This window comes from Moschus berezovskii, chromosome 19 (genome assembly GCF_049115385.1).
Source record: "Moschus berezovskii isolate FMDL1 chromosome 19, NW_MosBer_1.0, whole genome shotgun sequence".
NCBI classification, from domain to species: domain Eukaryota; kingdom Metazoa; phylum Chordata; class Mammalia; order Artiodactyla; family Moschidae; genus Moschus; species Moschus berezovskii.
Genome location: NC_142478.1, coordinates 65,572,578 through 65,599,938, shown reverse-complemented (window position 1 = coordinate 65,599,938; position 27,361 = coordinate 65,572,578). Strand labels below are relative to the sequence as shown.

The 27,361-nt window shown below is 49.5% G+C and overlaps 1 protein-coding gene across 1 annotated transcript; it reads left to right on the top strand.

The window, feature by feature from the left end:
* Nucleotides 1-2,041: 2,041 nt before the first annotated feature.
* On the top strand, nt 2,042-26,995 carry ALDH2 (aldehyde dehydrogenase 2 family member). The gene is made up of 13 exons (XM_055405445.2): nt 2,042-2,228; nt 11,347-11,451; nt 12,563-12,703; nt 13,526-13,605; nt 15,814-15,925; nt 16,416-16,544; nt 17,175-17,288; nt 19,041-19,143; nt 19,761-19,945; nt 22,666-22,830; nt 24,542-24,699; nt 26,002-26,116; nt 26,562-26,995. The coding sequence occupies exons 1-13, from the start codon at nt 2,106-2,108 to the stop codon at nt 26,592-26,594; spliced, it is 1,563 nt and encodes a 520-aa protein (XP_055261420.1). The 5' UTR covers nt 2,042-2,105; the 3' UTR covers nt 26,595-26,995.
* The last annotated feature ends 366 nt before the right edge of the window (nt 26,996-27,361 follow it).

The following is a 27,361-nucleotide window of genomic DNA, read 5'->3' as shown; positions in this document are numbered from 1 at the left end:
CTATCAGATCTAGTCCCTTCAATCTATTTCTCACTTCCACTGTATAATCATAAGGGATTTGATTTAGGTTATACTGAATGGTCTAGTGGTTTTCCCTACTTTCTTCTATTTAAGTCTGATTTTGGCAATAAGGAGTTCATGATCTGAGCCACAGTCAGCTCCCGGTCTTGTTTTTGCTGACTGTATAGAGCCTCTCCATCTTTGGCTGCAAAGAATATAATCAGTCTGATTTTGCAGTACTTGGATGCAATCTCAAAGATGACAGAATGATTTCTATTCATTTCCAAGGCAAACCATTCAATATCAAGGTAACCCAAGTCTATGCCCTGACCAGTAATGCTGTAATGCTGAAGAAGCTGAAGTTAAACGGTTCTATGAAGACCTACAAGGCCTTTTAGAACTAACACCCAAAAAAGATGTCCTTTTCATTATAGGGGACTGGAATGCAAAAGTCGGAAGTCAAGAAACACCTGGAGTAACAGGCAAATTTGGCCGTGGGGTACCGAATGAAGCAGGGCAAAAGTTAATAAAGTTTTGCCAAGAGAATGGGCTGGCCATAGCAAACACCTACACAGATTAGGAAGTGAAAAAGCAAGTTGTCTTGGGAAAGGGAAACCTGGAAGTGTGGGCTAGGTACTGCATTCAGAGAAGAGAGGGAGACTCACTTTGCAGTTTATCTCTACAGCTGATCCCCAAACTTAATTCTCCTTCTTTCTGGGCATAGAACCCTGTTTCCTCCCCTTGAGAAGGACACGGCAACCCACTTCAGTACTCTTGCCTGGTGAATCTCCATGGACAGAGCAGACTGGTGGGCTATAGTTCATTGGGTCGCAAGGGTTCGGACATGATTGAGAAACTAAGCACATGGCATAGCCTGTTTCCCATACTCCTTTATGTCGTGGAATGGCCACAGACTGACTTCTAGTCAATGAAACAGGCTTAACCCAGAAAAGCCTGTTTATTTTTTAATTTTTATATTTTAATGTTTATTTGTTTGGCTGTGCTGTGTCTTAGTTGGGGCATGCAGGATTTTTGATCTTTGTTGCAACATTCGGAATCTTTAGTTGCACCAAGTGGGATCTAGTTCCCTGACTAGGATTCCTGGTTTCTATCCAGCCTCCCCAGGTTCATTTCCTGAGCAGGGAACTGAGATCCTTCTACAGGATCACTCACTGTTTCTCCTAGATGAATCCTTCCCTTCCAAACCCCTCACCACTGCCTCTAAGATCCTTCCAGCTCTCGCCCTGCCCACTTCTCTCAGCTCACCTCTCAACTCACTCCTCCTTGTTCCCTGGCCTCCAGTCTTTTCTGCAGCATAAGTCAGGTAGCCCCATCGCACGGCCCTGCCCTTCTCCCCACTCCCCCTGCCACACTTCCTTAGTCACACGACCTTTACAATTGAGGTCTCAGGGTCAATTCCTGACCACGGGCGCCCCCAGCCCCAAGTCCCTCTCCACCGTTGCTTCATTTCCTTCACATCCCTTCTCACTATCTGAAATTATCTCGTGTTTGTTTTAAGGTTGGCCTCTCCCGCTAGAGCAGAGGTAACCTCTGGGCCACCGACTGGTACCTCCAGGCAGACCAGCTGGGGCATTAGACTGGAAATAAAATACACGATAAATGTAATGGGCTTGAATCATCCTGAAACCATCCGACACCCGCTTCCACAAAACTGGTGCCTGGTGCCCAAAGGTTGGGGAGTAATGCCCTAGAGTGTAAGCCCCGGAAGTCAGGGTCAGGGGCGCTCCAGTTCAAGCCTGTATACATTAGGGGTTCAGTCAACCTGCGCTGAATTCCGGGGAGCCTCTTAATCTACACCCGCGGCGCGCCCCGCACGGGGCAGTGGGAGGCCCCTCGGAAGGCCGGCTCCGAGCTTCACTCCCGCCGCCTCCGCACTGGAGACGAGCGGCGGAAGGGCTCCGCGCCCCGGGCGTGGGGGAGGCGCGGGTACGCCCCGGGGCCCCGCCCCACGGCCCCGCCCCACGGCTGCCCATTGGCGGCCGCGCCGGGCGCGAGGAGAGGGAGCCCCGCCCGGCGGCGCGCCCCGCAGGCAGGCAGCCTCCCGCCGTCCACTCGAGCGCCCGCGTCCCAGCTCCAGCCTCGGCATGCTGCGCGCAGTTGCGCTTGCCGCCGCCCGCCTCGGACCCCGCCAGGGCCGCCGCCTGCTGTCCGCCGCCACCCAGGCCGTGCCGACCCCCAACCAGCAGCCTGAGGTCTTCTACAACCAGGTGAGGCCGCCCCCGTGCTTTGTTCTCTGTCGGGTGGATCTGTTCCGGCCTCAGTTTACCCCGTTGGGTCTCCACGGTTTTGCTCGCAGTTGCTCTTTCCACACAACTTCCCTTCCCTCCCCGCGAGCAGTTTGGCCCCTTAACCGCCTCGGACGCCTCGGCTCCCTGATCCAGCTGTTGACTTTGGCCGCTAACTTGTCTTGTCTGGCCGCCGCTGGTTTTCTGGGTTCCGTCCTCCACTACCTTTCCCCGGCTTTTGGGTCTCCTAGTCGTCCCTTTGCCTGCGCAGTCATCCGGACATCACTCATCCAGAGGACATGTCCATTTAAGACCCTCTTTGCAGGAGCCGTTTTGTCTTTTTGTCATCTCTTTTATCCCTTGACTCATGCCCTCGACCAAATGGGAAAACAGGAAAAAGGGGTCCTTTTCAACTAAAATTCCCCAATTCCCCAATGGAGAGGCCAAGGCCACGGCTATGGCCACTTGACGTCCTGGCTGCTTCCACTGCTGGTAATTGGAAAAGGGCGGGGACCTTCGCCACCTGAGTGCCATCCCAGGGTGCTGTCTGCACCTTCCAAGGGTTCTCTTTGATCAAAGCAAGAATTTTCCAGTATAACCTCGATTCCCAGCGGCTGACTTCTTGGTCAACCAGGACTTTGGCACATTTTTCTCTCTTGACCTTTGAGTTTGGGTAAAGTGCTGGAGAATTCACCGAGAAGGAGACTGGTTATGAAAGAGTTCATTTTGTTTTTACACCAAGTGTAGCTGGTGCCCTTTTCTGAGCTTCCCTTTCTTCTGTAGCCTGGGGAGGGGCCGGAGAATGAGCACAGGGGCTCATATACCGCATGGGCACTTGCAGGAGTCACAGCTTCTATTCTCTGTGCACCTCCTTCGCAACAGTCTTAAGCATTAACTGATTTGCCATTTAATCCTAAGCAGACCGGTGAGGTAGGTACTGTGGTTATCTCCATTTTACAGATGAAAAAACTGAGTTTTCAAAGAGATGCAGTGAGTTACCCAAAGACTCAAATCAGTAGTCAGGCTGGGGCTCACATCTGGGCTCCCAAGAGTAAGCCAATAACCAGAAACGTCTGTGGTATTTTTGTTGCAGCTCTAGGTGGGAATATAGGGGTCACTGCTGACCTAAGATGCTGGGGAGCCGGCCTCTGGCTGGCTGCTTTCAACATGGGACTTGTTGTCTGGTCTGGACTTTCGCTGAGAATCTATACCCTGGCAGTGGGTAAGGGCGCATCTGCGTGAGCGACTTCACTTTCACTTTTCACTTTCACACATTGGAGAAGGAAATGGCAACCCACTCCAGTGTTCTTGCCTGGAGAATCCCAGGGACGGGGGAGCCTGGTGGGCTTCCGTCTATGGGGTCACACAGAGTCGGACACGGCTGAAGTGACTTAGCAGCAGCGTGACTTAAAGGGTGGTGGTGTTGTTTAGTCGCTCATTCGTGTCGGACTCTTTTGGGACCCCACGGACTGTAGCCCCGCCAGGTTCCTCTGTCCATGGGATTTCCCAGGCAAGAATACTGGAGTGGGTTGCCATTTCCTTTTCCAGGAGATCTTCCCCACCCAGGGATTGGACCCTCTTCTCCTGCATTGGCAGGCGGATTCTTTACCACTGAGCCACCAGGGAAGCCCCTTAAAGTGTGTTACAAATCGTCATTAGCAAGGGAATAAAAACAAAGGATAAAATAAGATGCCCTTTGTATAACACAAGCTGAAAAGGCAGCAGCTGCAGCTTCCTCAGTAGGCCGCTTAAGGAGGAAGGAGTTCATGCTTGAAAGACTTGCACATCACGCAGAAATATCAACGGAAAGACAGCAGCACCCCAAGCTTTTGTGGCCACAGGTTCTAATAAGGATCCTCCTTCTTTGCACTCACATGGAGGTGAGGAAACAGGGTCCAGGTGTGCGTGCGCATAGCCGTGGTAGAGATCACAGGTCCTGAACCTAGAGTTCTCTCTAGATTTAGTTTGTCACGCTGAGTGAAATCTTTCTGCAGTTGCTTTTATCACATTTCTTTGAGATCATAAAAGTAACTGTTGCTCACTGTTTACAAATGGAGAAGTAAAACTTCCAGCATATTCCATCGCACTCCCTCCAAGAACAATGTTAGCTGGTAAGTTTGTGGGCATGTGTGCACACATGCTTGTGTAAGAACACTGGGCAAATGAGCTTGACCTAGGTGGGGTTTTTTTTTTTCCTATTTAAATGAGATCCTTGTGCTTGCTCTTCTGAAGCTCTGTCTCATTAAACAATGTATCTGGGTTATCTTCCTAAATTAGTAGATTCCAATCTTACTTTTCCCACGGTTGCAAAGCAGTTCACATGAGGATGACATTCTGCTGTACAGGCACATTTTAAAGCTCCTTGGGTGGTTTTCAGTGTTGAGTTCTTATAATCCCAGCTGTCAAGAATGCCATGGTCTAATCCTAATATTTCAAGTTTCTTACCAGGGACTCTAGGTACAAACTAGATCATATGCTCCAACATTTCCCTGGGGATTATTGACTCCTTGATGTTCAGTGAACTCTTCTGGATCCTGGAGCTTGCCCCAAAGGAGCTGTGACCTAGGCTTTGAAGTTGCTGCTGTAGGCGCTGGATTTTTCTCATCCAAGGACATGGTGGTGGTGACTGGGGGTGCGGAATGCTGCATTTCAAGCTTGTTGGGTCTCTCCTTGAAGAGGGGGTGGCATAGGAAATAGATCTTTTTCCTCCCACTTCTGTTTCTTAACTAGAAGAGGTACAGTGGGGTACTTTGGTCGACTTTCTTGGGGTCCTCTTGCCTCAACTTGTCCCGGATGGATTCCTATTACCACTGCTAACAGGTGATATATACAGAATAGGAGTTTTGAATTACCTTGTTTTCCTTACAGAGTCTTATGGAATGAACCAAAACCTCTGTTGGGCTAGGCCGTGGTTTGGAGTTGGCTGCAGGCTGAATGAGTCAAGTGAAATATCCCCATGCTGATCACACTGCTTTTACTGCTTGTTGATGAGTTTCGAGAGCCTTTGTAAAAACAGTAGATTCGGGCAATGCAGGGAATCACTGGCCCCACCTTGGTTTTTTCTGCTTCTATTATAAAGAAACAGAAATGCTGTCCAGTATGCCCAGAGCATGCTGGGAACCTGCTGAGTTAGAGGTGACTGGGTTAGGACAACGTTGAAACTAGCCATGTATGTTGTGGACGTACATGTGAATTCTGTGACCCAGTAACCATGATGATTGATTACTTATGATCTGTCAGGCGCTGTGCCTGATAACTTGAACCTACATTTTCACGTTTCATCCTCCTAACAACTATAGGAACCATATCGCATAGATGGGGAAACTGAGGCTCAGGGAGGTCAAGTTCACATTTGTGTGAAACCAGGGTTCAAGATTAGCTCTGTTAGTTCTTAACACACAAGACCCCATGCTATGATGCCTCATGACCAGACCCTATGGTCAAACAAGGATGTAAATATTTATGAGATAGTGGAACTGAATATTTTAAGTTGGAAGGGAGGAGCCAAGTTTGTATTCACATTTGTATTCCCACACCAAGACTGAAACATAATTTGTGTGTGTGTGCACTCAGTCATGTCCAGCTCTTTTCGACCCCATGGATTGTAGCCCGCCAGGCTCCTCTAGTCCGTGGGATCTCCCAGGCAAGAATGCTGGGGTAGGTTGCCATTTCTTACTCCAGGGGATCTTCCCAACCCAGGGATCAAACCTGCATCTCCTGCATTGGTAGGCAAATTCTTTACCGCTGAGCCACCTGAAATATAGTTACTGCTCAGTAAATATTGAAGGTTGACATTTATGAAGCTGTTTACAACCTTGTGTTCTAGTAGGAAGGCATGGGAACCTAAGAGTTCTACTCAGAAGGGCCTTTTTGCAAAGAATTGTGCAGTTAATGTGAACAAGATTGTGGGGACATGTTGGGAGTGTTGAAATTGGCCAGAGAAGGGATTGCAGTGAGATAGAGATTGCCCAACTGTAAGCCCACAGGCATGTCGACAAATTGAAATTGCCTGTCTGTCAAACAGTCCACAGTAGAGGCAGCCCTCCCATCTTGAAAGTGGTGAAAATCCAGGAATGTGAGACAAAAGACCCTGGGGGATGAGGAGAGAGAGGAGGGCTTGGGGGCAGTGCCAGGTAACTGCTCTCGGCCTTAACCCCAAACTAACCTGGAGATATCTAGATGATTGTGTGGAAAAGTGTGAATGTGTGTGGCATTCCAACGTTCAGATCCTGAACGTTTCACCTTAGGATCTTGCAATACGAAAGACAATATGTTTTCTCTTTGACATAAAGTACTCAACTGCCACTGAAAAATCAGATGCCGGCAGAAGCCATCCAGGATAGAAAACCAAGCATTTGCTTACTCTAAGGGAAAAAAAACATATTCCAGGGATGTAGATTTCCTAGGTAATGGATCCCTAATTCTTTCACGCATCCGAGCTTGGAAATGAGGTCTTTCTGGAATGTGTCCTGTGTCTGTAAACTGGAGCTACTGAAGGGCATTTAACCTTTTCTTGGAGACCGTGGGCAGATGATGACTATCCGTTGCCACGGGGTGGAGGCTGCACTGGACTATCCCTGTGTCCTCGCTTTGGTTAAGACTCCTCTCCGGGGCCCTGCAGTCCTGCTCTCAGCTCTGCTGTCCCTACCCCAGCTTCTCCCCTCCCCCCAAGTTTCTGTTTGCATTTCCTAATCCGCGGGGACCTGGAATACAAGATATCTGAGGAAGCCAAGGATCATGTTATCCTGCAACTCAGCAGTAACCTGCCCCAGCTTTGCAAAGAGGCTTGTCAAGGCAGAGGATGTTCGCTGCAGCAGCACCGTCAGGAGTATAGGCAGACCTCATTTTAATTGCACTGTGCTTTACTGCACTTTGAAGATACTGTGGTGGTTTTGTTTTTTTTTATTAGTTGGTTTGTAGCAACTCTGCATGGAGCAAGTCTCCCAGTGCTTTTTTCCCAACAGCGTTTGCTCCCTTCCTGTCTTTCTGTCATGTTTTGGTAATTTTCACCATATTTCAAATCCTCCAGCAGCAAAAAAAAATTACAGCTTGCTGAAGGCACGGAAGATGACTGGCACTTTTTAGCAATAAGGTTTTTTTCAGTTCAAAGTAGGAGCATTGTTTTTTTTTTTTCTTTTTTTAGATATCACAATACTGCACTCTTAAAAGACTGGTATAGTGTAAACAAACCTTTCATATGCACTGGGAAACCTAAAGATTCATGTGATTCCCTTTATTACAGTACTTTATTGCAGTGGTCTGGACTGAAAATAAAATATCTCTCTGAGGTCTACTTGTAGTGAAAACTTGCCCTCAAGTTCATTTGTAGGACATGATTCAACAAATTGTGGTCTGTTAAGTTTTGAAGATTGCTATGTTGCTTAAAATAGTGAGGCAGATATGCCTGTGGAATAATGTCAAAGATAAACTCACTCGTGAAAAAAGCAGTTTCCAGAATAAAAGCCCATGATCGCCACTGAGAGCGGATGCTCCCCTGTCTGTCCCATGCCCCTCAGAATCCCAGCACCAGTTCTGGCCCTGGTACACAGCAGGAACCCAGAGCACCCTCTGCTCTCTCCCTCCTCACCCTGCAGCCCCGGGGCCCTTCTGGTTCCTCCTGTCCCCAGGCCCCTCCCGCGGGCACCTTCTGTTGTCCTCACTGCTCTAGAGGCTAGAAGGGGGAAGTGAGAGCCTGGAAGGACCGCCTCCCAGGGTGACTGAGTTAACATGTTATGTAAGTTAGGCTTTGGGTTTTAAAAGGTCAGGAAGCGTTTGGCCTGGAGTCTGCTCTTGTGTTTATTCAGGAGAAGTCGCTATGAGACTCTCCTCACTCGAATCAGAACTTTGGCGGTGCTTCAGCGGCAGTGCTTCAGTGGGAACGCTTCTCACCCTGGTCCCCGCCTTGCCCCACCTCCCCAAGGAGGAGTCCATTAAAGCCTGGTTCTAGGAGAGGGGAAGTGGGAACTCTGTGAACAGAAGGAAGATTCCAGGTTCCTGCAAACTCCAGCTTATTGTGTTAGTTAGAAGGGAGGATGGACTGTTGAAAACTCAGCAATGGAGAGTGACTCAGCAAATTCAGGCCACTGAAAGGCAGGCCGGTGCCAGGGAGCGGTCTTGCCAGGATCCTGGACTAAGATCAGGGGACACTGTGGGCCTTGCCCAGGGAAGAAGGGGTGAGGACCTGGGGAGTTTCACCAGACTGGCCCATTGTCCACTTCATACCTCCTGATGTTTGTGAAATAACAGTGGAGACTTTCTCAGTATAGACTAATTCTGCGTGCTACTGTGCAGGGATCTGGAGGAACACAGGGACTGTGGTGGTGAGACTCGGTGTGCGTGGGGCCCTGGCCCAGGAGCTTTACACCCCTCGTGGAATTTCACCCTCACATTTAAGCCCCCAGATGTGTTATTTCCAGAGACTGATGAAGCATCCGGAGATGAGGGGATTGGCCCAGGGTCACAGCTTGAGAGAGGTAAAGCCAGGATTCCAACCCATGTCTGTGTGGCTTAGAGGCTGTGCTTTTTTACAGCACCCATAATAAAAACTCAAAATCAAACTTGCAGTAGGGCAGTAAGTAAACCATAAAGGTGGAGATTAAGAAAAAAGAGTTCTGACCTCCTTGAAGGCAGACATGGGCTCTGGACTGGAGTTGAGAAGAACTGGGCAAGGAGCACAGGTCTCAGAGTTCCAAAGACCTGGGTTCAAATCCGGGTTCTGCCTTCACTGCTGTGTGACCTTCAGCAGGTGGCTTGGCTTCTCTGTGCCTCAGTGCCCCCCACCCCCACCCCCCACTGCAGAGAGGATGAAACTCATCTAGGTTTGCTATGAAGTTTAAATGGGAACGATCCAGTTTTGGAAAGCTTCCAATACAGGGGCTGCGGTATGATGAGTAGCTAATAACAGTCATTAGCCATTTCCATGACATGTAGGTGTGAGGGGGGAAAATCCTCATGGGACCAGGCGCTGATATCCCAGTCAGGAGGAGGGAGCAGTTCAAGGCCGGCCAGTCTCACCCCACCACTGCGGCCTGCCTCTCTGTAGCCACTCGTCTCTGGCTTCAAGTGTGTCTGTGAAGCGGTGGGTGTGAGGCTGGAAACCCGATGCTCAGAGTGGTCACAGACTGTGTGCCAGGCCCTCCTCCTTCCTCCACGGATGTTATCTCTGCTCCTCCCCCTGTGCCTCCCTCTCCTCCAAGTTCACTAGGAGGTGAAGCTGATTTCTCAGAGGGGAGCACGCAGGCAGGGTGTGGCCCAGTCCACCTTGAACTTGGGTTCACCTGGCTGAACTCTTGCTGCCACACCTGTTCCCTCCATTGGAAGCGACCGGTTGCTTACTTCCCAGCCCTCCTGCGGGAAGAAACAGAGGTGTCTTTTTTCCCCTTCAGATTGATGATCAGCCAACTGAAGTGAAACCCACACACATTTCCAGAGAACCTGGCTGAGTGACTGTGGACAACTGCCTGGGTCCTCAGCCAGGGCCAGGCATGGTAGGATGCTGGGGCCCAGGAGAGGAAGGCAGAAAGGCCTTGGACCAATGGCCTTGACTTCACCCCACCTGTGACCTTTGCCCCAGCCTTGGTTAAAGGGACTGAAGCACCTCAGTCCGCTTCCTGAGATCAGTTTCCCCAGCCTCAGGGGACAGCTTGCTTCACAGGACCCATCCTCCTCTCTGTCCCCATCTCCTAGCACTCTCTTCCTTGTTCACCAGTAACTCCAGCCACCTTTGTTTTTTCTCTTTAACACACCAGACTTACTTCTGCCCGAGGGCCTTTGCACTTGCTGTCCCTGTGGCCTGGACTGCTCCTTCTCCCCCCACTCTTCCTGTGGCTGGCTCCTTTCATCAGTCAGGGCTCAAGTCAAATGTCTGCTCTTCAGAGAAGCCCTCCTTGACCATCCCAGCTAGAGTTCTCTATCTTCCCCCACTTCAGTACTCTCTCTGCATCTCGTTTTTCTCTTTTGCACTTAAGACTGCAGTCTGAGGCTCCCTTGTGTATTTGATTGTGTCTTTACTTTCTGTGCCTACCAGAATGCCAGCGCCATGAAAGGAAGGTCCTTACTGAGTTTGGTTCCCACTCTGTGTCCTCAACCCTAGAACAGTGCCCTGCCCACTGCAGATGTTCACTATTTACTGAATGGATGAAAAGAAGAATCTAACTCAGTTCTCATAATGACCCTGGCAGTAGTGTGGTAACGGAACAGTGGTTTCTATGACGTAACGTGACCGATGGAATTTGGTGGCAGAAATAAGGCTGTACGACTTCTGAAGCTAGATCTTAGGCAGCCTTTCAGGGACTTCCCTGGTTGGCCCAGTGGTTAAGAATCTGCCTTCCGACACAGGGGATGTGGGTTCGATCCCTGGTTGGGGAAAACTAAGATCCCACAAGCCATGAGACAACTAAGCCTGTGTGCCGTTAACTGGAGAACCTGTGCTCCAACCAGAGAAGCCCTTGTGCCACAGCAAAGAGCCCTCACACCACAGTGAAGACCCTGCGCGGCCAAAAAGTTAAGATGAATAAATAAAACAAAGAAGACTTTAAAAAAGGAAGAAGAAGCCTTCCAGCTTCTGCCTGGTGGTGGTGAACACTCTGGGAAGCCAGCTGCCACGTGAGAGGTCTGACTAGCCTGAGTCTGCCGTGGAGTCAGGAAACCCAAGCACCCGTGTGTCCACAGACATGTGAGTGAAGCAGGCATCTTGCATCTTCAGCCCAGGTGCCCTCGCTCTGCAACCACATGACCAAGCCCTGCCTGGCTGAGCCCAATCAATGGACCCATCCGTGAGAGATGGTAATAAGCTATCAAATTTTGAGGTAAAGTCACACAGTGGTAGATACAGACAACTGATAAGGAAGGTATGTAGTCTTCATTTTTCGGGCCGAAGAAACCAGGGCATCGAAAGGACTGATGCCTTACCTCAGTACTTTTAGCAGAGTGGGTGCTCCAGCTCAGACTGTCTCCAAGGCCTGTGCTTTTAACTTCTAGGCCACATACCTCTGAAGCTAATTCCTACTTGTTCTCTGATTTTATTTTTTTTTTAAACATTACTGGTGGTCAGTATCAGGTTGAGAGCTGCTTCTCAGGGCTTTCTTCCTTCTCATTGCAGATCTTTATAAACAATGAGTGGCATGATGCCGTCAGCAAGAAAACCTTCCCCACAGTCAATCCATCCACTGGGGACGTCATCTGTCACGTGGCTGAAGGGGACAAGGTGAGAATTGGTGACTTAACCTCAGGGCAGGGCTGAGCAGGCTGGGGATGGGCAAAGGCGGTTTCACTCTTTAACATAGGTTTTCGTATGGCTGAAACTTTATTGTGTATTACTTTCATAACTAAAATGCCCATTAAGATTTTTGAGTAAGTGAAGCCACAGAAACTCTTCCTTGTAGATAAAAGTGCTAGATTGTATCCCGGTTCAAGAATTCATACAGCTGTAAAATTGCAGACTTGGAATTTAATTTGAGAACGTCTAATCCAGTCTCTCCATCCCAGACCTGGAAGCTGAAGGTCAGAGAACGGAAGTGCACAGTTGGTTGGAAATCTTGTTGAGCACAGTTTGGGTCTTCTGAGATCTAGCTATGGTGTCTGTAGTATATATTAGATTTACATATACCCATGGTAATTAAAAAACAGTAATATTAAAGTTAAAAAATTAGACACTAAGTAAAAAAACCTTCATTTTTTTAAAATAGAAAAAGCTTTAACAAATAATTCAAGAATGCTTCCTGTCCTCTGCTTTAAGACAGTCTTCTACATTTAAAAGCCTTGCTTCCTTTGCTAAAAGAAAGTGTGAATACTTTTCTGACTCATAGTCTAATGGTAAATGTATTTAATATTAATGACAACCATGCTCCCCACCTCCTGACACACATCTGCCTCTATGAAAAATGCTAGCTGTGTTGATTTTATTGCTTCCCCAAGGAAAGAGAAGCTGGTTAAACCTGTGTTGTAGACTGCCAGTCATCTCAGAAGGAATGGTTAATTTTACTGGACTTGTTTGGGAAGGAAGCAGGGGCAGAAATGGCCAGTTTCTAAGTGCTGGTCCCTGTGTTGCTGCTCCCTACATAACTCTTTGGGGGATTCGGAAATAGGAAACCATCAGTATCCTCACTTCCACTCTGACTCCTGAGAAGGAGAGGAGCCCAGCTGCTCATTTTAAACCTGGTCGACAGAGCTCTTTGAGGCTGGGAGGGACTGTTTGGGGCAGTGTCTCCACCGGTATTGACTGGAGCCCCTGTGGGTGCGTTTGGCAGTGGGTCAGGAGGTATTTGGAGGAGGTTACTGCTGAGAAGGCCTGAGGTGCCTGGGTGGGTGTTTTCCAGGCAGACGTGGACAGGGCAGTGAAGGCTGCCCGGGCCGCATTCCAGCTGGGCTCACCCTGGCGCCGCATGGATGCGTCGGAGAGGGGCCGGCTGCTGAACCGCCTGGCTGATCTGATTGAGCGAGACCGGACCTACCTGGCAGTGAGTTCTCTACCTCCTCCCTTCTCAACCTACACGGAGAATGGACATCCCACGGATAGTCAGGAAAGGGCTGCATTGCTGACAAGTAACTGACCAGAATGGTGTATGCGGGACACCTTTGGGGTTTGCCCCTGTATCAACCCGGGGAACCTCTTGAGTGTTCCCTTTGATGTGATGGGTCTGGCTAAGAAAGAAGACGGGTGGGGAGGGGGCTGTGATGAGGAATCCTTCCTGGAGACAGCCCAGACAATGGACAGCCTGCTATGTGCTGGGCCTCCTCCCTGGCTGCAAGATGTGGAAGAAACCAGGAGGCAATACCCTCACCTCTCCCAATCCATACTGTACATAGCAGCCACAGTGAATCTTCTAGAAGGCAAATTATACCATGGTACTCTGCTCTTAAGCCTTCCATGGCATCCTGTAGTCTTAGGATAAAGCCCTGTTCCCTCAACATGATCTATTAGACCTTGCCTGGTCCTGACACTTGTGACTAATGATTTGTGTCCTTATTTGCTGGCTTTTTGTTCTATAAACTCCCAGTGATCATCTCTGTATTCCTAGCATCTATCTGCCATAGAGCAGAAGCTTGAAACAAATGTTTATGAAATGACTGAATGAGAAGTTGGTGCCTCCTTCCTCCCATCCCCCCCTCATTCTCCCTGCCATTGAAGAGGCCCAGAAGTGCCTTGAAATTCAGCACAAAGGGACCACGAGCCCTCCTCGTACCATGCTGAGCCTCTGTGCTGCTCATCACCTGATTTGCACTGATTCATTCCTGTGTCCACCTGTCTGTGCTGATCTTTTTTTTTTTTTTCCACTCAGGCCTTGGAGACCCTGGACAACGGCAAGCCCTATATCATCTCCTACCTGGTGGATTTGGACATGGTCCTCAAGTGCCTGCGGTATGGGCTCAGGCTTCCTGCTCTTTGCTAGGGCCGTGCCAGTGAGGGGGAGGGTGGGGTGAGGAGTGTTGCTGGAGGGCTGTAACAGGATCACAGGAGCTGGGGAAACGTAGTGAGACTCTCTCTCAGGGGGAACCGTCCCTCTGTACCAAAACTGTAATTGAGTCATACATGTCTTCTCTTTCAGTTTTGGGAATTCATGGGTTAGCTGGAATCTGTCCCTTTCTTTGAGGTTATCTGATTTGTTGGCTATAGTGGAACATCACATTCTCATAATCATTTCTATTTCATTTTTTATAATCATAATGTCCCTACTTCCAGTTCTGATTTTAGTTATTTGTGCTTCTCTCTTTTTGTTTTTTAAACATTATTTATTCAGTTGGCTGTGCTTCATCTTAGTTGTGGCATGTGGGATCTAGTTCCCCGACCTGGGAACTGGGCCTCCTGCATTTGGAGTGCGGAGTCTTAGCCACTGAACCACCAGAGAAGTCCCTCCATTTTTTCCTTAGTCTAGCTAAGACTGTCAATTTAGTGACTGTTTCAAAGAACCAGCTTTTGAATTTGTTGGATTCTATTGTTTTTCTGTTTTTCATTTCATCTGTCTCTGTTCTCCATTATTTGCTTCCTCTTGCTAGCTTTGGGTTTAACCATAAACATTTTAATAACCGAGAAATACAAGATGAGGAATAAGAGGTTTCAGGCTAACTTGGGCAGCTACAGAGAGTGAGGGGTCTTAAACCAACAAGGCCATTGTTTCTCACTGCTGCCTCCTTGCTGCGTTCTTCTCTTGATCGACTACCCCAGCCTCTTTAGGGCTTATCTGCATGGTAGAACCTGGCTGCCCACACCTGGGCTTTCTTCTCTGTGCTTGATTCCAGCCAGACTGACCTCAGCCCCTTACTCCTCATGCCAGATTCCTGGAGGAGCAGCCCTGATTGAGTCTGACTAGCTGTGGTTCAGGTGGACAGGTCATTATACAAATAATGGCTGCTACCCCGTGCCCATGTGGACAGGGGTGGAGGGGAAGAAGCAGTGTCGGAGATATATGGGCTGGAGAACAAAGCCATGGTTCTCTCCCGTGACAGGGGTTCTCAGCCAGGGCCACTGTGTCTCCCAGGGGACGGTGGGTAATATCTGGAGAAATTTTTGGTTGTCACAGCTGGGAGGGAGGGGTGCTGCTTGGCATCTCGTGCACAGAGGCCATGGATGCTTTAAAAATCCTAGAGGATACAGGACAGCTCCCACAGCAAAGAATTTTCCAGCCCCAAATGACAGGCGTGCCAAGATCGAGAGTGCTCTGCAAGAACACCCAAGAGGGAGTGGCTGGGTGAGCCCCATGCAGAGCGCCAGGCCCTCCCGAGTCTGAGCAGTACACTTCTGTGCTGATTCAACATCTGTCCTGAGGCACGCAGACACACACAATATAGGCCTAAGAGGGAGGGAGCAGCAATGCCTTAATTTGTACAGTCTGGTAAAATAACTCCCTGGCTATTTTTTTTTTCCCAGGGTCATGCACCCATGTTCATCCCCAGGTCAACTCTGGTCTTGGGCTAACTTCAGCAGATACATTCATTTCTGAAATCTCTTTCACACTGCATGTTGCATCTCTCCCCCATCTTTCATTTTCCTGCGTCCCTGAAAATCATTGCGTACTATACACACATGGCTCTTCTTCCCCTCGACTAGCCTGCAATGCTTGTTCACCATTGGTGTCCCTGTGTGTCTGGATGGTAACTCAGTCATTGATTTGTTTCTGGTCACTGCTCCCTCAGTGGTAGTACGGTGTTGTGCACACAAGTGCCAGCTGTTAGATGGGTTTGCACTTTCCTACTAGAGTGGAGCCATGGTTCTCAGATAATAACCAATGGTGCTACACTGGTAAGACAGTCACAGTTTAATATATCTGTTTATTAAAAATACTGACTCCTGGGCATAGGCCCCAGAGAGTCAGCTGATTAAGTCCGAAGTGGGTACCTAGAATTCAGTGCTTTTTTACGAGTACCCCAGGTGAGTCTGAGGCTTTGAGGTTAGTTATCGAGAATGAATTACCGAGACCCTAGTGGTTAGGTAACTCTCTTTGGAAATAAACCCAAGAGCAAGGGCAGTTATCAGAAAGACCCAGCTGGACCAGTCTGAGTCTTTGCTTTCTGCCAGGGTTTACAGGGGTCCCTGATAGTCACTGATTAAGTTGTAATTTTTCTTTTTAAGTTACTATGCCGGCTGGGCTGACAAGTACCACGGGAAAACCATTCCGATCGACGGGGACTACTTCAGCTACACCCGCCATGAACCTGTGGGAGTGTGTGGGCAGATCATCCCAGTGAGTCTTAGACTCAAAACAAACACGTGAAGGTTTATCAGGAGTGCTGTGGGAGGCAGCAGTCTCGGGCAGGTTCATTGCCAAGGTGCAAGGTCTGTGGGGTGACGTTGGATGGTGGCCTAGGCAGTGGTTGAGAACATGGATTTTAACAAAGCCAACCGGCACTGCCGTGTGTGAACTCTGTGACCTTGGGCAAGTCACTGATACCCCTAGGAACTGGTTTCCTTATCTGAAAACTGGAAGTGAGAACTGTCTGAGGGCGGTAGGGAGGAGTGGCTGCAGTGCGCTGCCTCCACACTGGTAAAAGCGTCAATGAACATAAGTCACTAATACTGTCACCCACCACCTGCCTGTTCGTCTGTCTTACATCTATAATGGAGTTGTGAGGGAAACAGGAGAGGTTCAGAGAATCTCTGCTCTCTGGCTGCCACTTTCTGCAGCTGCTGTAGCTCTTGGCTGAGATTTTGGCAGTGGCTATTGTTGATTGCAGTGGAACTTCCCGCTCTTGATGCAAGCATGGAAACTGGGCCCGGCCTTGGCGACGGGAAACGTGGTTGTGATGAAGGTGGCTGAGCAGACTCCACTCACTGCCCTCTATGTGGCCAACCTGATTAAGGAGGTACGTGGCTGTGTCTGTCTTGACCTCTAAATGCCTTTTTAAAGGCTTGTTCTATAGGAGTTCTGATGAGGGGACCCCTGGTGGGGCCGGGTATTGTAGCTCAGGGCCTGACCCCCTTCACCTCTGCTCATCACACTTCAGCCTAGGTGACCCCCCATCACCTCTTTTCTATGTTGAGTTTCATTGCCAGACCCGTTTTCATTGGAAAAGACTCCAATGCTGGGAAGGATTGAAGGCAAAAAGAAGAGGGCAGCAGAGGATGAAATGATTCCGTAGCATCACCGACTCAATGGTCATGAATTTGAGCAACCTCTAGGAGACGGTGAAGGACAGGGAAGCCTGGCGTACTGCAGTCCATGGGCTCGCAGAGTCGGACACGACTGAGCCACTGAACAACCACCCCTGTGAAGATTATCATTCTGAGGGCCATAGGGGTAGGGGCAACAGCAACAGGGAATCCCACAAAACAGGTTCCTCACTGTACCATCTAGAACTCCTGAGCGGCACCAGTAAGACTGCTTACTGGGTGCCGGGCCGACTGCCTCAGCCTCTCTGGGAAGGGATGCGTATTTCTCTGTCTGCACTTTGTGGAGCAGAATGACTCCAGTGTCCCTGGTGTGTTTTTCACAGGCTGGCTTTCCTCCTGGTGTGGTCAATATTATTCCTGGATTTGGCCCCACGGCCGGAGCTGCCATCGCCGCCCACGAGGACGTGGACAAAGTGGCTTTCACTGGCTCCACTGAGGTAAGGCGTCCCAGCACCTCAGGCTTGTGGTGCATCTGGCTCAAGCGCCCTTGTCCTCAGAGGATGCTGAGTTCAAGATCAGTCTCTGGGGGGATTTCCTGGTGGGCCAGTGGTTAGGACCTGGCGCCTTCCTGCTATGGCCCGGGGTTCAGTTCCTGGTTGGGGAACTAAGATCCTAGAAATGGTGTGATCAAAACAAAAAATAATAATAAAATAAGATTAGCCTCTAGGCACTGCATGGGGGTCTGCCCCAGGACTGGCTTTGAGTAGCTTGTGCGAGGGGCCCAGGTGTGTCATCAGAGACCATCAGGGTGGAGCCCTCTGTAGACTGGTTGACACTCCAGCTGCTATAGGGGCAGGAGATGGGTTGACATCCCGTGTGGGATAAAGAAGCCAAGGCTGTCTAGACTACTAAAACCCAGAGCTGCCGGCCTGCCCAAGGTCAAAGCATCTGGGCTGTGTTAGACTCTTTGACTGGCGCTGTCCTGGTGATTAAAGAGACTGGGCTTCAGGGAGATATGAGTTCAAATCCCAGCCTTGTCATTATGACCTGGGGTGATTCATTGCATGTCTTTGGGGGCTCCATTCATTTGTGTTTAGGCTGAGGAAGGTAGTGTCTTTGCAGTAGAGATGTAGGTTTGGTGTAGTGGCGGAGATGATTGGAAATCAAACTGTTTCAGCAGCACTTACTTAGCTATGTGACCTTAGGCAAGTCAGCCTCCTGAAGCCTCCATTTCCCCATCTGTAAAATGGGAATAATAACTGCCCACATCCCAGGGTTGGCGTGAGTGAGATAGCACTTATTCAGTAATGGTCTAGCCCAGAGTAAGTACTCAGTAAGTGAATGAACAAGTGAGTGCTGCTCTGGGCCAGGCCCTGGAGAGACAAAGATGTATAAGATGTAAAGAGGTAACTGGAATTCTTGGAAGGCTTTATCCCATGACTTTAGAGAAGGCACACTGAATAGCATAATAAAGGGGATCTTCAAAATGATTCCCCTGAGATGAAGATACCTTCAAACGTTCAGTCTGTACGTAGAGATGGCGGTTGCGGGAGGGCAGAATGGTGGCCGAGGTGACACTGTCCACTCTTTCTGGGATTAGTCACCACCTAAATCAACACCTCAAGGGGATATTGGGAATCTGGCAGAGGGGATGGTTTCCCTACTGAGATAATGTGTATTCACCCAACAGATAGCACAGGGGTGTCTTTGTGCCAGGCTTTTGGAATATGGAGGTGAAAAGCACCCCATCCTTGCTGTGTGTGGGGGATACCATTTAGAACACTGTGAGGAGGAGGCGGGATGGCAAGTCTGAACTGGTGCTGGACGCAGTTTGCCCAGTGTGAATTCTGATTCCAGGTTTACTGTGGGCAAGTGACTTGACCACTCTGAGCTGCCACTCCCACATTTCTAAGTGAAGGAGAGTCGGCCCTCCCTCTAAGGTTGTTTAGAGGGTTGACCTCAATGCTCACAAAGCACTTAGCACAGTGTCTCGTGTGTAGATGGCGCTCAGGAGGCAGAAGCCACATGGCAGTGACTCTGACTCTGCTTGTTGTCTTTACATCGCTGTCATCCTGGGAGCTCAGAGGGTGGGGCTGCTATGTGAGTGAGTGGCCAGATGTGGTGAAATTCAGGTCTCTTCTAATCCAGCTGCTCCCTCAAACTGTGGGGACTTCTGTTCTGTGCCTATGAGAATGTTTGGCTCTTTTCTTCTCCACTAAGCATTTGTCCCTGTTTATGCATCCCTGTAGGTTGGCCACCTAATCCAGGTTGCTGCGGGGAAGAGTAACCTCAAGAGAGTGACCCTGGAGCTAGGAGGAAAGAGTCCCAATATCATCATGTCAGATGCTGATAGTAAGGATTTTTGGGGCGGTGGGGCGTGGGGAGGCAGAGGTCTGATATCAACCCGCCACTAGCTGTGTCTCCTGTGGTCCCACTCGGCTCTGCAATCCTTATCATCCATTGGATTGGTTTCTGCCCCCAGGGCCTCAGGATGAAAGTGAGACTCCTCAGCGTGGCCCTCTGGCCTGTGTAGCCGTGGCCTGTCCCCCACCTTTCTCCTCTCTGCTGTCTGTAATCCAGCCGGGCCGAGCGACTGACTCGCCCAGCTGTGCAGCCTGCTGTCAGATCAGGCTCCTTTCCCTCCATCACGTCCTCTTTCCTGGTCCTGTTGAGATGCTCCTAGATTTGTCTGCCTTGAGGGAGTCTTCCCTGGTGGTCACAGGCCAGCTGGCTTGTCCTCCAGCTGCCCCGGCTTCCTGACCGTAGTGGATTAGGACCCCTGCTCTTCGTGTCTGTCTGCCATTTGGTCTCCATGCTTGGAGAAGGGAGAGGTCAGGCCTGCCTTGTTCCCACACAGGGTCTGGGCCCCAGCGGGCGTGAGTGCTGTTGGCAGTGTTAATAGGTAGCGACCACCACAGGGGCCAGGCTTCGCCTTCTCCTCTGATCGTGGTTGCCTTCTGCCTCCCCAGTGGACTGGGCTGTGGAGCAGGCCCACTTCGCCCTGTTCTTCAACCAGGGCCAGTGCTGCTGTGCGGGCTCACGGACGTTTGTGCAGGAGGACATTTACGCCGAATTTGTGGAACGGAGTGTTGCCCGGGCCAAGTCTCGTGTGGTTGGGAACCCCTTTGACAGCCGGACTGAGCAGGGGCCGCAGGTAAGCTCGGTGGTTGCACTCAGGTCTCAAGTGGAGCCGCCGTGGAGAAGCAGAAAGGGCCTTGGACTCTTGAGTCAGGCAGGCCCAGCTCCAAGGCTCAGCTCTGCCAGGCACCAGCTGTGTGCCCGTGGGAAGCCACCTGCTGTCTCGGAGCCACCAGTCTCTCACCCGTAATGCCTACCCTTCCTAACTCCCAGAGTAGCCATGAAGTGGAAACTAACAGTAGAAAGTTACACTTACCCTTTCTAAGTTACACACACATAGTAAATACGAGGAGTGTCTATGGGAAAGGGAACATGTGTTTCCTGGACCTCGGCCATCCATAAAAATGCCTTGACCAGAAAGACACATGCATACCTGTTCATTGCAGCTGCCTCTGGGAGGTGAGCAGAAGGCCAGGAGCATATATTCATTTCAATTAATAGTCAATAATAATTACAGTAAGAAACACAGCAGTACCTCTCCCCACCACCTCCTCTCATATCCTGGTCCTTTTCCCAGCACTGTCCTTAGCCCCAGCCTGTCCTGGGCTCCGTCTCCACAGGGCCCCGTGCTGGCTGCCTCCCGCCCCCTCCTCCCAGGGAGGAGGAGCCACAGGATCAGGAATCAGGGGTGCTTTCCCCCACAGGTCCCTTGTGTGCAGCCCTGAACCCACTTCTAGGGCCCACGAGGGCTTCTCTGTGGGCTCCACTGTCCTGGGGGCACCTGTGTTGCTGGTGTCTACTCCCCAGAATCTGGGGCCAGCCAAGGCAGCCCTTTTTTTTTTAACTAACAGATTCTGGTTTTTAGAAAAATGAGCAGAAAGGATCCTGAGCCACAGGATCAGGAATCAGGGGTGCTTGCCCCCACAGGTCCCTTGTGTGCAGCCCTGAACCCACTTCTAGAGCCCACGAGGGCTTCTCTGTGGGCTCCACTGTCCTGGGGGCACCTGTGTTGCTGGTGTCTACTCCCCAGAATCTGGGGCCAGCCAAGGCAGCCCTTTTTTTTTAACTAACAGATTCTGGTTTTTAGAAAAATGAGCAGAAAGTACAGAGTTCCCATAGACCCCGAACGTTTCCATTCCCTAGCTTCTCCTGTTTTTGACATCTCGCCTTGGTGTGATTCATTTGTTGTATTATTAACTAAAGGCCACAGTGTGCATTAGAGTTCACTCTTGGCGGTGTCCATCCTGTGGGTTTCGACAAATGAGTCACGACACATATCTACCCTTACAGCATCTCTTTTTCTCTCATTTTCTTTTGTGGTTTGTGGCTATGTAATTATTAAGGTAATACAGATTTGTATTGAAAACTTCATAAAAAAGTTTAAAAAGTAAGATTCCCTTTTCCCTTCCATGTCCGTTCCTCGTAGGTAACCACCCACACTTACACACACACAGAATTAGTTTGGTCTGTTTGTTTTAACAGAAGTTGGAATATATAGTATATATCATTCCACAAGCCTTCTCCCCTTTAAGAAATATCTTAGGCTATCTTTCTGTGTTAGTTGACTGATCTGTTGTTAATGAGGATGCAGTATATGGATACACCATAATTAGATTAACCAGCTCCTCTACTGATGTATACTTAGAATTGTTTCTGCTTTTTGCTTTTATAAGATGTTCCCCAGTGACTATCCTTGTTCAGGTCCCTTTGTCACATGTAACATAAATTCCTAGAAGTTAAATAGCTGGGTCACAGAATATGAACATCTAATTTTTTTGCATAATTTTTAAGACAGTTGCCCAAAGAGCTATACCAGCTTACGGTCCTTTTTTTCCCTAAGTTGAGGTATAATTGACCTGTTTTATCAGTTCTTCTAATAGTATATGAATATTACAGAGTATGTAACATACCTTTACCATCAATGTATTTTCGTACTAGTTAAATTTTTAGTAATCTCATACTTGAAAACAAAAATGGTAGGCTTAATATTGGAGAAGGCAGTGGCACCCCACTCCAGTACTCTTGCCTGGAAAATCCCATGGACGGAGGAGCCTGGTGGGCTGCAGTCCATGGCGTCGCTAAGAGTTGGACATGACTGAGTGACTTCACTTTCACTTTCATGCATTGGAGAAGGAAATGGCAACCCACTTTAGTGTTCTTGCCTGGAGAATCCCAGGAACGGGGAAGCCTGGTGGGCTGCCATCTATGGGGTCGCACAGAGTCGGACACGACTGAAGCGACTTAGCAGCCGCAGCAGGCTTAATATTTATTTCTTTGAGGGCTGATGAGTTTGGTGGAGTCTATTCCTAGGCTTTTGGCCTTGCTTATTCATGGAGAAGGAAATGGCAACCCACTCCAGTGTTCTTGCCTGGAGAATCCCAGGGACGGGGGAGCCTGGTGGGCTGCCGTCTATGGGGTCACACAGAGTCGGACACGGCTGAAGTGACTTAGCAGCAGCATTCATGATCTGGGCTTTCCAGGTGACGCTAATGGTAAAGAACCCACGTGCCAATGCAGGAGACATGAGATGTGGGTTTGATCCCTGGGTTGGGAAGATCCCCTAGAGGAGGGCAGTGCAACCCACTCCAGTATTCTTGCCTGGAAAATCCCATGGACAGAGGAGCCTCGTGGGCTACAGTTCATGGGGTTGCAAAGAGTCGGACACGACTGAAGTGACTGGAGCATTCATGGTCTGGCCCATTTCCCAGGTGTCTCCTTGCCTGTGTGGTTCTAAGACTGAAGCTAGGAGACATCTGGCTGCAGCATCTGTATGACTCTGGGCTCTTTCTCCCTCAGGTGGATGAGACACAGTTTAAGAAGGTCCTTGGCTATATAAAATCTGGGAAGGAGGAGGGGGCGAAGCTGCTGTGTGGTGGAGGGGCGGCTGCTGACCGTGGCTACTTCATCCAGCCCACTGTGTTTGGAGATGTGCAAGATGGCATGATCATCGCAAAGGAGGAGGTCAGTATGGGCCCAGCGCTTCAGGGAATGTTCTTAGGAGGAGAAGTGGACAGTTCAGTCTAGCATCTTGACCCATGGCCCATCTGCTGACCTTGGGTCAAATCCTGGCTCGGTGCATTAGACAAACCATTTGCAATTCACTTCTGACCTTGTGCTTCTCTTCAGTCTCTTATGGCTGCCAGTGGTTGGGGGCAGTATCTGAATTCCCTGGCCAAGCCTACAGGTCCTATGTGTGTTCTGGTCCCTGTGAGCGGTGACTCAAGGCATGACTCTTCCCGGTGCTTCTCATGGCCTTCATGTAAGCAGGACACTGGACTAGGTCAGAAGCTGGACTTGCCCGCATGGCTAGAGTCCCTTGACCTTATCCTCCTTGGTATTAACTATCTCATTCGTTTGTTTGTTTCACAAATCATTTCTGAGTGCCTGCTGTGTGCCAGGTGCCCTACAGACACTGGAGAACCGGGGGTATCCAGTACCTGTACTCTGCCCTTGTGGAGTTCAGACTCACTCCACCTCCCCTGGGAGGGTGAAGCCCTTTAGCGGCCTTACACAGGGAAAATATTACACTGCCACCCTCTTCCATTGATAACTCAAAAGAGCAAAAATCAGGATAAGAAAACACAACAAAGTTCTGCCTCTTTTCCCCATCATGACTACTTTGATCCTTTTTTTTTTTTCATTCTCAACAGAAAGGGAAAATACTCATTTTCTAAGGAGAGCAGTGGCTCCTTTGCTTTGCTAGTGCCCTGAGTGCATGATGCCCCATCTCTTGCTCCGGCTGTGATATGGGCTCCTGGCAGTCTTCTCACCTCCCTCTTGACACTCTCTACCCAGTCCTGGCATCAGCTGTTTCTTCGCAAAGTCCTACTTCCTTTTAATGGCAAATGGATTTTTTTAAGAATGGGCACCAAAAAGAAGAATGGGTGCTGGTGCCTGGAACTCCATTTTCCTCCTCCCTGCTCCTCCCCCCGACTCTGGCTTGGCCAGTTTCTGCTCCTGTGGTGTCCCAGCTTGATTACCGGGGCCTTTCCTGACCTCCCGCCTCCCACCACTCATTCGGACCAGGGAGCTACTCTGGGCTCCCCATCTGCATGTATCCTGGTCATAGGCCAGTCACTGGATCGCATCAGGATCCGTTCCCCGGGGCTCTCCCCTGACAGGGCTGACAGCAGTCAGACCGCAACAACAAGAAGCTCACCCGATTCCCATGTTGTGGTTTCTAAATCCCGTTGCCCACTTAAAAGGAAGCAGGATTCCTGGAAGAAATGGCTCAGATATAAGACAGGGAAGGTGTAAGATAAACCTGGAACATCTTGAGATCAGAGATCCTGTTTTGTGCATAGTTAACTTCTTCATAGCTGTTTCTTCAGCACTTGATGCGTGCCTGGCTGAATGACTGACTTAAGCTCTTTGAAACTAAATCTACTTGTAACTTGTCAGTGCAAACCCCTACCTCACAGACTGTTTAGAAATAAGCTACGGTATGTAAGGCCCGTGGCACATAATAGAAGGCCACCAGCTGGCTTCCTTCCCTCGTGTTCCAGCGAGTATGGGAGCTGTCGTCTCCCCCGGGAGCTGTCAGCACCCTCACAGTGTGTCTGGGGGCTGCTGGAACCACCACTTCTGGAACCACCTGCTCAGTGCTGGAGAGAGCTGGGTAACGTGTGGGTCTGCGTCTGCCACGCCCACCCTTCATGCTGTCTCATCCCAGATCTTTGGGCCAGTGATGCAGATTCTGAAGTTCAAGACCATGGAGGAAGTCGTTGGGAGAGCCAACAATTCCAAGTACGGGCTGGCTGCAGCTGTCTTCACGAAGGACTTGGACAAGGCCAATTACCTGTCCCAGGCCCTCCAGGCTGGCACTGTGTGGTAAGGGCCTCCCACAGCCCTTCACAACCCAGGCAGAGATCCTAAGCCAGGGTCTTTGGTAATCCCCTGCTCACATCCTGGAGTTGGGGTGCCAGGCTCAGTGCCTCCTGGGTCTGGGTGTGGGGTAGCGGGTAGAGGTTTCCCATGCCCTTCTCCAGGGGATTAAACGTCCCTCTGGTGCGTATGTCCGTGACGCTGTTCTTGGACAAGCAGATGGGTGACTGGGCTCCTTACCGAGCTGTGAAGAGACCAGCACTCAGGGTCCACATCTGTGACACCCTGGTTTTAAAAGTTTAGCACCTATGTCATACCCACTAGGACAGGTGTAATTTAAAAAACAGAAAATACCAAATGTTGGTTAGGATGTGGAGAAAGGAACCCTCTCACGTTGCTGGCAGTATTGTAAAATGTTGCCACCACTACAGACAAGTCTGGCATAAGTTCCCCAGTCAGTTTGACATAGAATTATCCTAGGACCCAGTAATTCCATTCCTGGGTATATACCCAGGAGGAAAAAAAAAAACACATGCACACAAAAAAGTGTATTTGAATATTGATAGACTATTCGCGATAGTCAAAAAGGGGAAACAACCTAAATGTCCTCAGCTGATGAATGGATACACAAATCGTGGTTTATTCACGCGACGGAATGTTCAGCCATAAAAAGGAATGAAGTGCTGATACCTATTTCAACGTGGATAATGTAATACTAAATGAAAGAAGCCAGACACAGAAGGTCACATGTCGTGTGATTCCATTTATATGAAATATCCAGAACAGAGCCATACAGACAGAAAGTATATTAGGGGCTGCTAGGGGCCGGAGGAGGAGGGAACGGGGGAATAACTGCTGGTATAGGGTTTCTTTCTAGGGGGATAGAAATGTTCTGGAATTAAATGGAGAGGATATAATATTGTGACTATGCTATAAAGCACCGAATTGTACATCTTTAAGGTGGTAAGTTTTTAAATTCACTCAAAATTTAATAGTTAAAAAAAAATACCCCGAAAAGTTTAGCACCTAATTAGCAAAAACAGTTCATTAAAATGGGAAGCTAGGATTTGGTGCACCCTGGTATTGACATTCGTGTCATGAAGGACCAGACAGCTTATGGCTTTGTTTCACACGGCCTGCTTTTGAACCCCTGTATGGCTAGATTTTAGTAGGGTTCTCCACCTCTCTTTTTCTAAAGTAAAATTTGCTCTAAAGTTAAATTTTGGAGCAATACAGGAGGTTTGAGGGGGCAGGATACTTCATCCCCGCCCCAGCGAGTTACTCCTGAGACCTCATCTTAAATTGTAGGGTCAACTGCTATGACGTGTTTGGGGCCCAGTCGCCATTCGGTGGCTACAAGCTGTCTGGGAGTGGCCGGGAGCTGGGGGAGTACGGGCTGCAGGCGTACACCGAAGTGAAGACTGTGAGTATGGGCGCCTTCTCCGCCCTCCCCTTCTCCTTCTCTCCCTGTGCCGGGCCCCACCAGTGTTGAGTGCAGGTTTCTTGTTTTAAGCCATGGAAGCTACCAAAGAGGGTAAAAACCGTCTCTGCCATGCCTTGTGAAGAACAGTAGGGACTCCACGGTGCTTACACAGCCCTTTGCCGGGCTTCGTCATACACCGAGTTCTGTAGAGCGAGAAGAGGGAAAGACCCCCCAGTGGAGAAAGGCTGGGTCAAGGGGAGGCTGAGTGTGATCTTAACGCAGAACACAGCCCTAGCAGGTTGCTGGGCTCAACCCTTTGGTCATCGAGATGTTGGAAAATCAGGAGAGCGCTTCTGCTTATTGCTCTGGCAGCACCCAGCTGAGGGGGCCTGTGGACCACAGGGAAGCATACAGATTTAACAGTTTCTTTGCACCCCTCTCACAGGTCACAGTCAGAGTTCCTCAGAAGAACTCCTAAGGAACCACGCTGGCTTTCTTACTCATCCAGTAGTGGAAGGGTCAGAGGAGATCAGCCACAAGACCAAAAAAAAATGACCCTTGCATGCTAAAGGTCTCGAAAGAGAAACTCTGGCAGAAGAATCTCTTGGATCAAGAAAGTTCCTTCCGATACATAGGCTGGGTGTGGGGCAAAGGGGATATGGAAAGCCTTTCACACTGCAGTACTGCTACTAGCTTTCAGAGTGACTTTCCAAAGATTCAAATATCTTATTCTGTCCATCTGACACACTTCTTTCTGTAACTCGCCTTAACACGGGAAGGAAGAGCCACTGTTGACCGCTGTACTATCATTGAGGCAAGAGCTAGCACCTTGCTTTGTATTCTGGACTAAAAATTCAATAAAGACACTGCTGCTCTTCACTTTCTAAGTAACTCTGTCTCCATCTCAACCTAAGGAGATGCTGTCATATAGATATGTTGTCCCCTCTATGCGTGTGTCACATTGTAAACACCTACCACCCCTCCCCTCTTGGGGGCGAATAGCCTTTGTATCCTGCACATAATTAACGGGTGTGTCTGGCCTGCCCATGTGTGGCGGGCCCTGTGCTACACACTGAATCTTGACACCTCAACAGCACTCCCGGCCCCTGCCCTGAGAGACAGGGAGGTAAACTGGGAAAAATGTGCACTTGACATGCAAGGTTGGTTCTCAGTGTTGTACGTTCAAAGACCTGGTCAGAACAAACGACACAGATTCCTGCCGGACCAGTTTCATAGGAGAGTAAC

What these genes read in the sequence shown, in the direction of transcription:
- ALDH2 (XM_055405445.2), top strand. Translation starts at nt 2,106, where the DNA reads ATGCTGCGCGCAGTTGCGCTTGCCGCCGCCCGCCTCGGACCCCGCCAG. An exon ending in GAGACCGGACCTACCTGGCA is followed by an intron (nt 12,704 to 13,525) that starts GTGAGTTCTCTA and finishes TTTTCCACTCAG; the next exon opens with GCCTTGGAGACCCTGGACAA. An exon ending in CTCCAGGCTGGCACTGTGTG is followed by an intron (nt 24,700 to 26,001) that starts GTAAGGGCCTCC and finishes CTTAAATTGTAG; the next exon opens with GGTCAACTGCTATGACGTGT.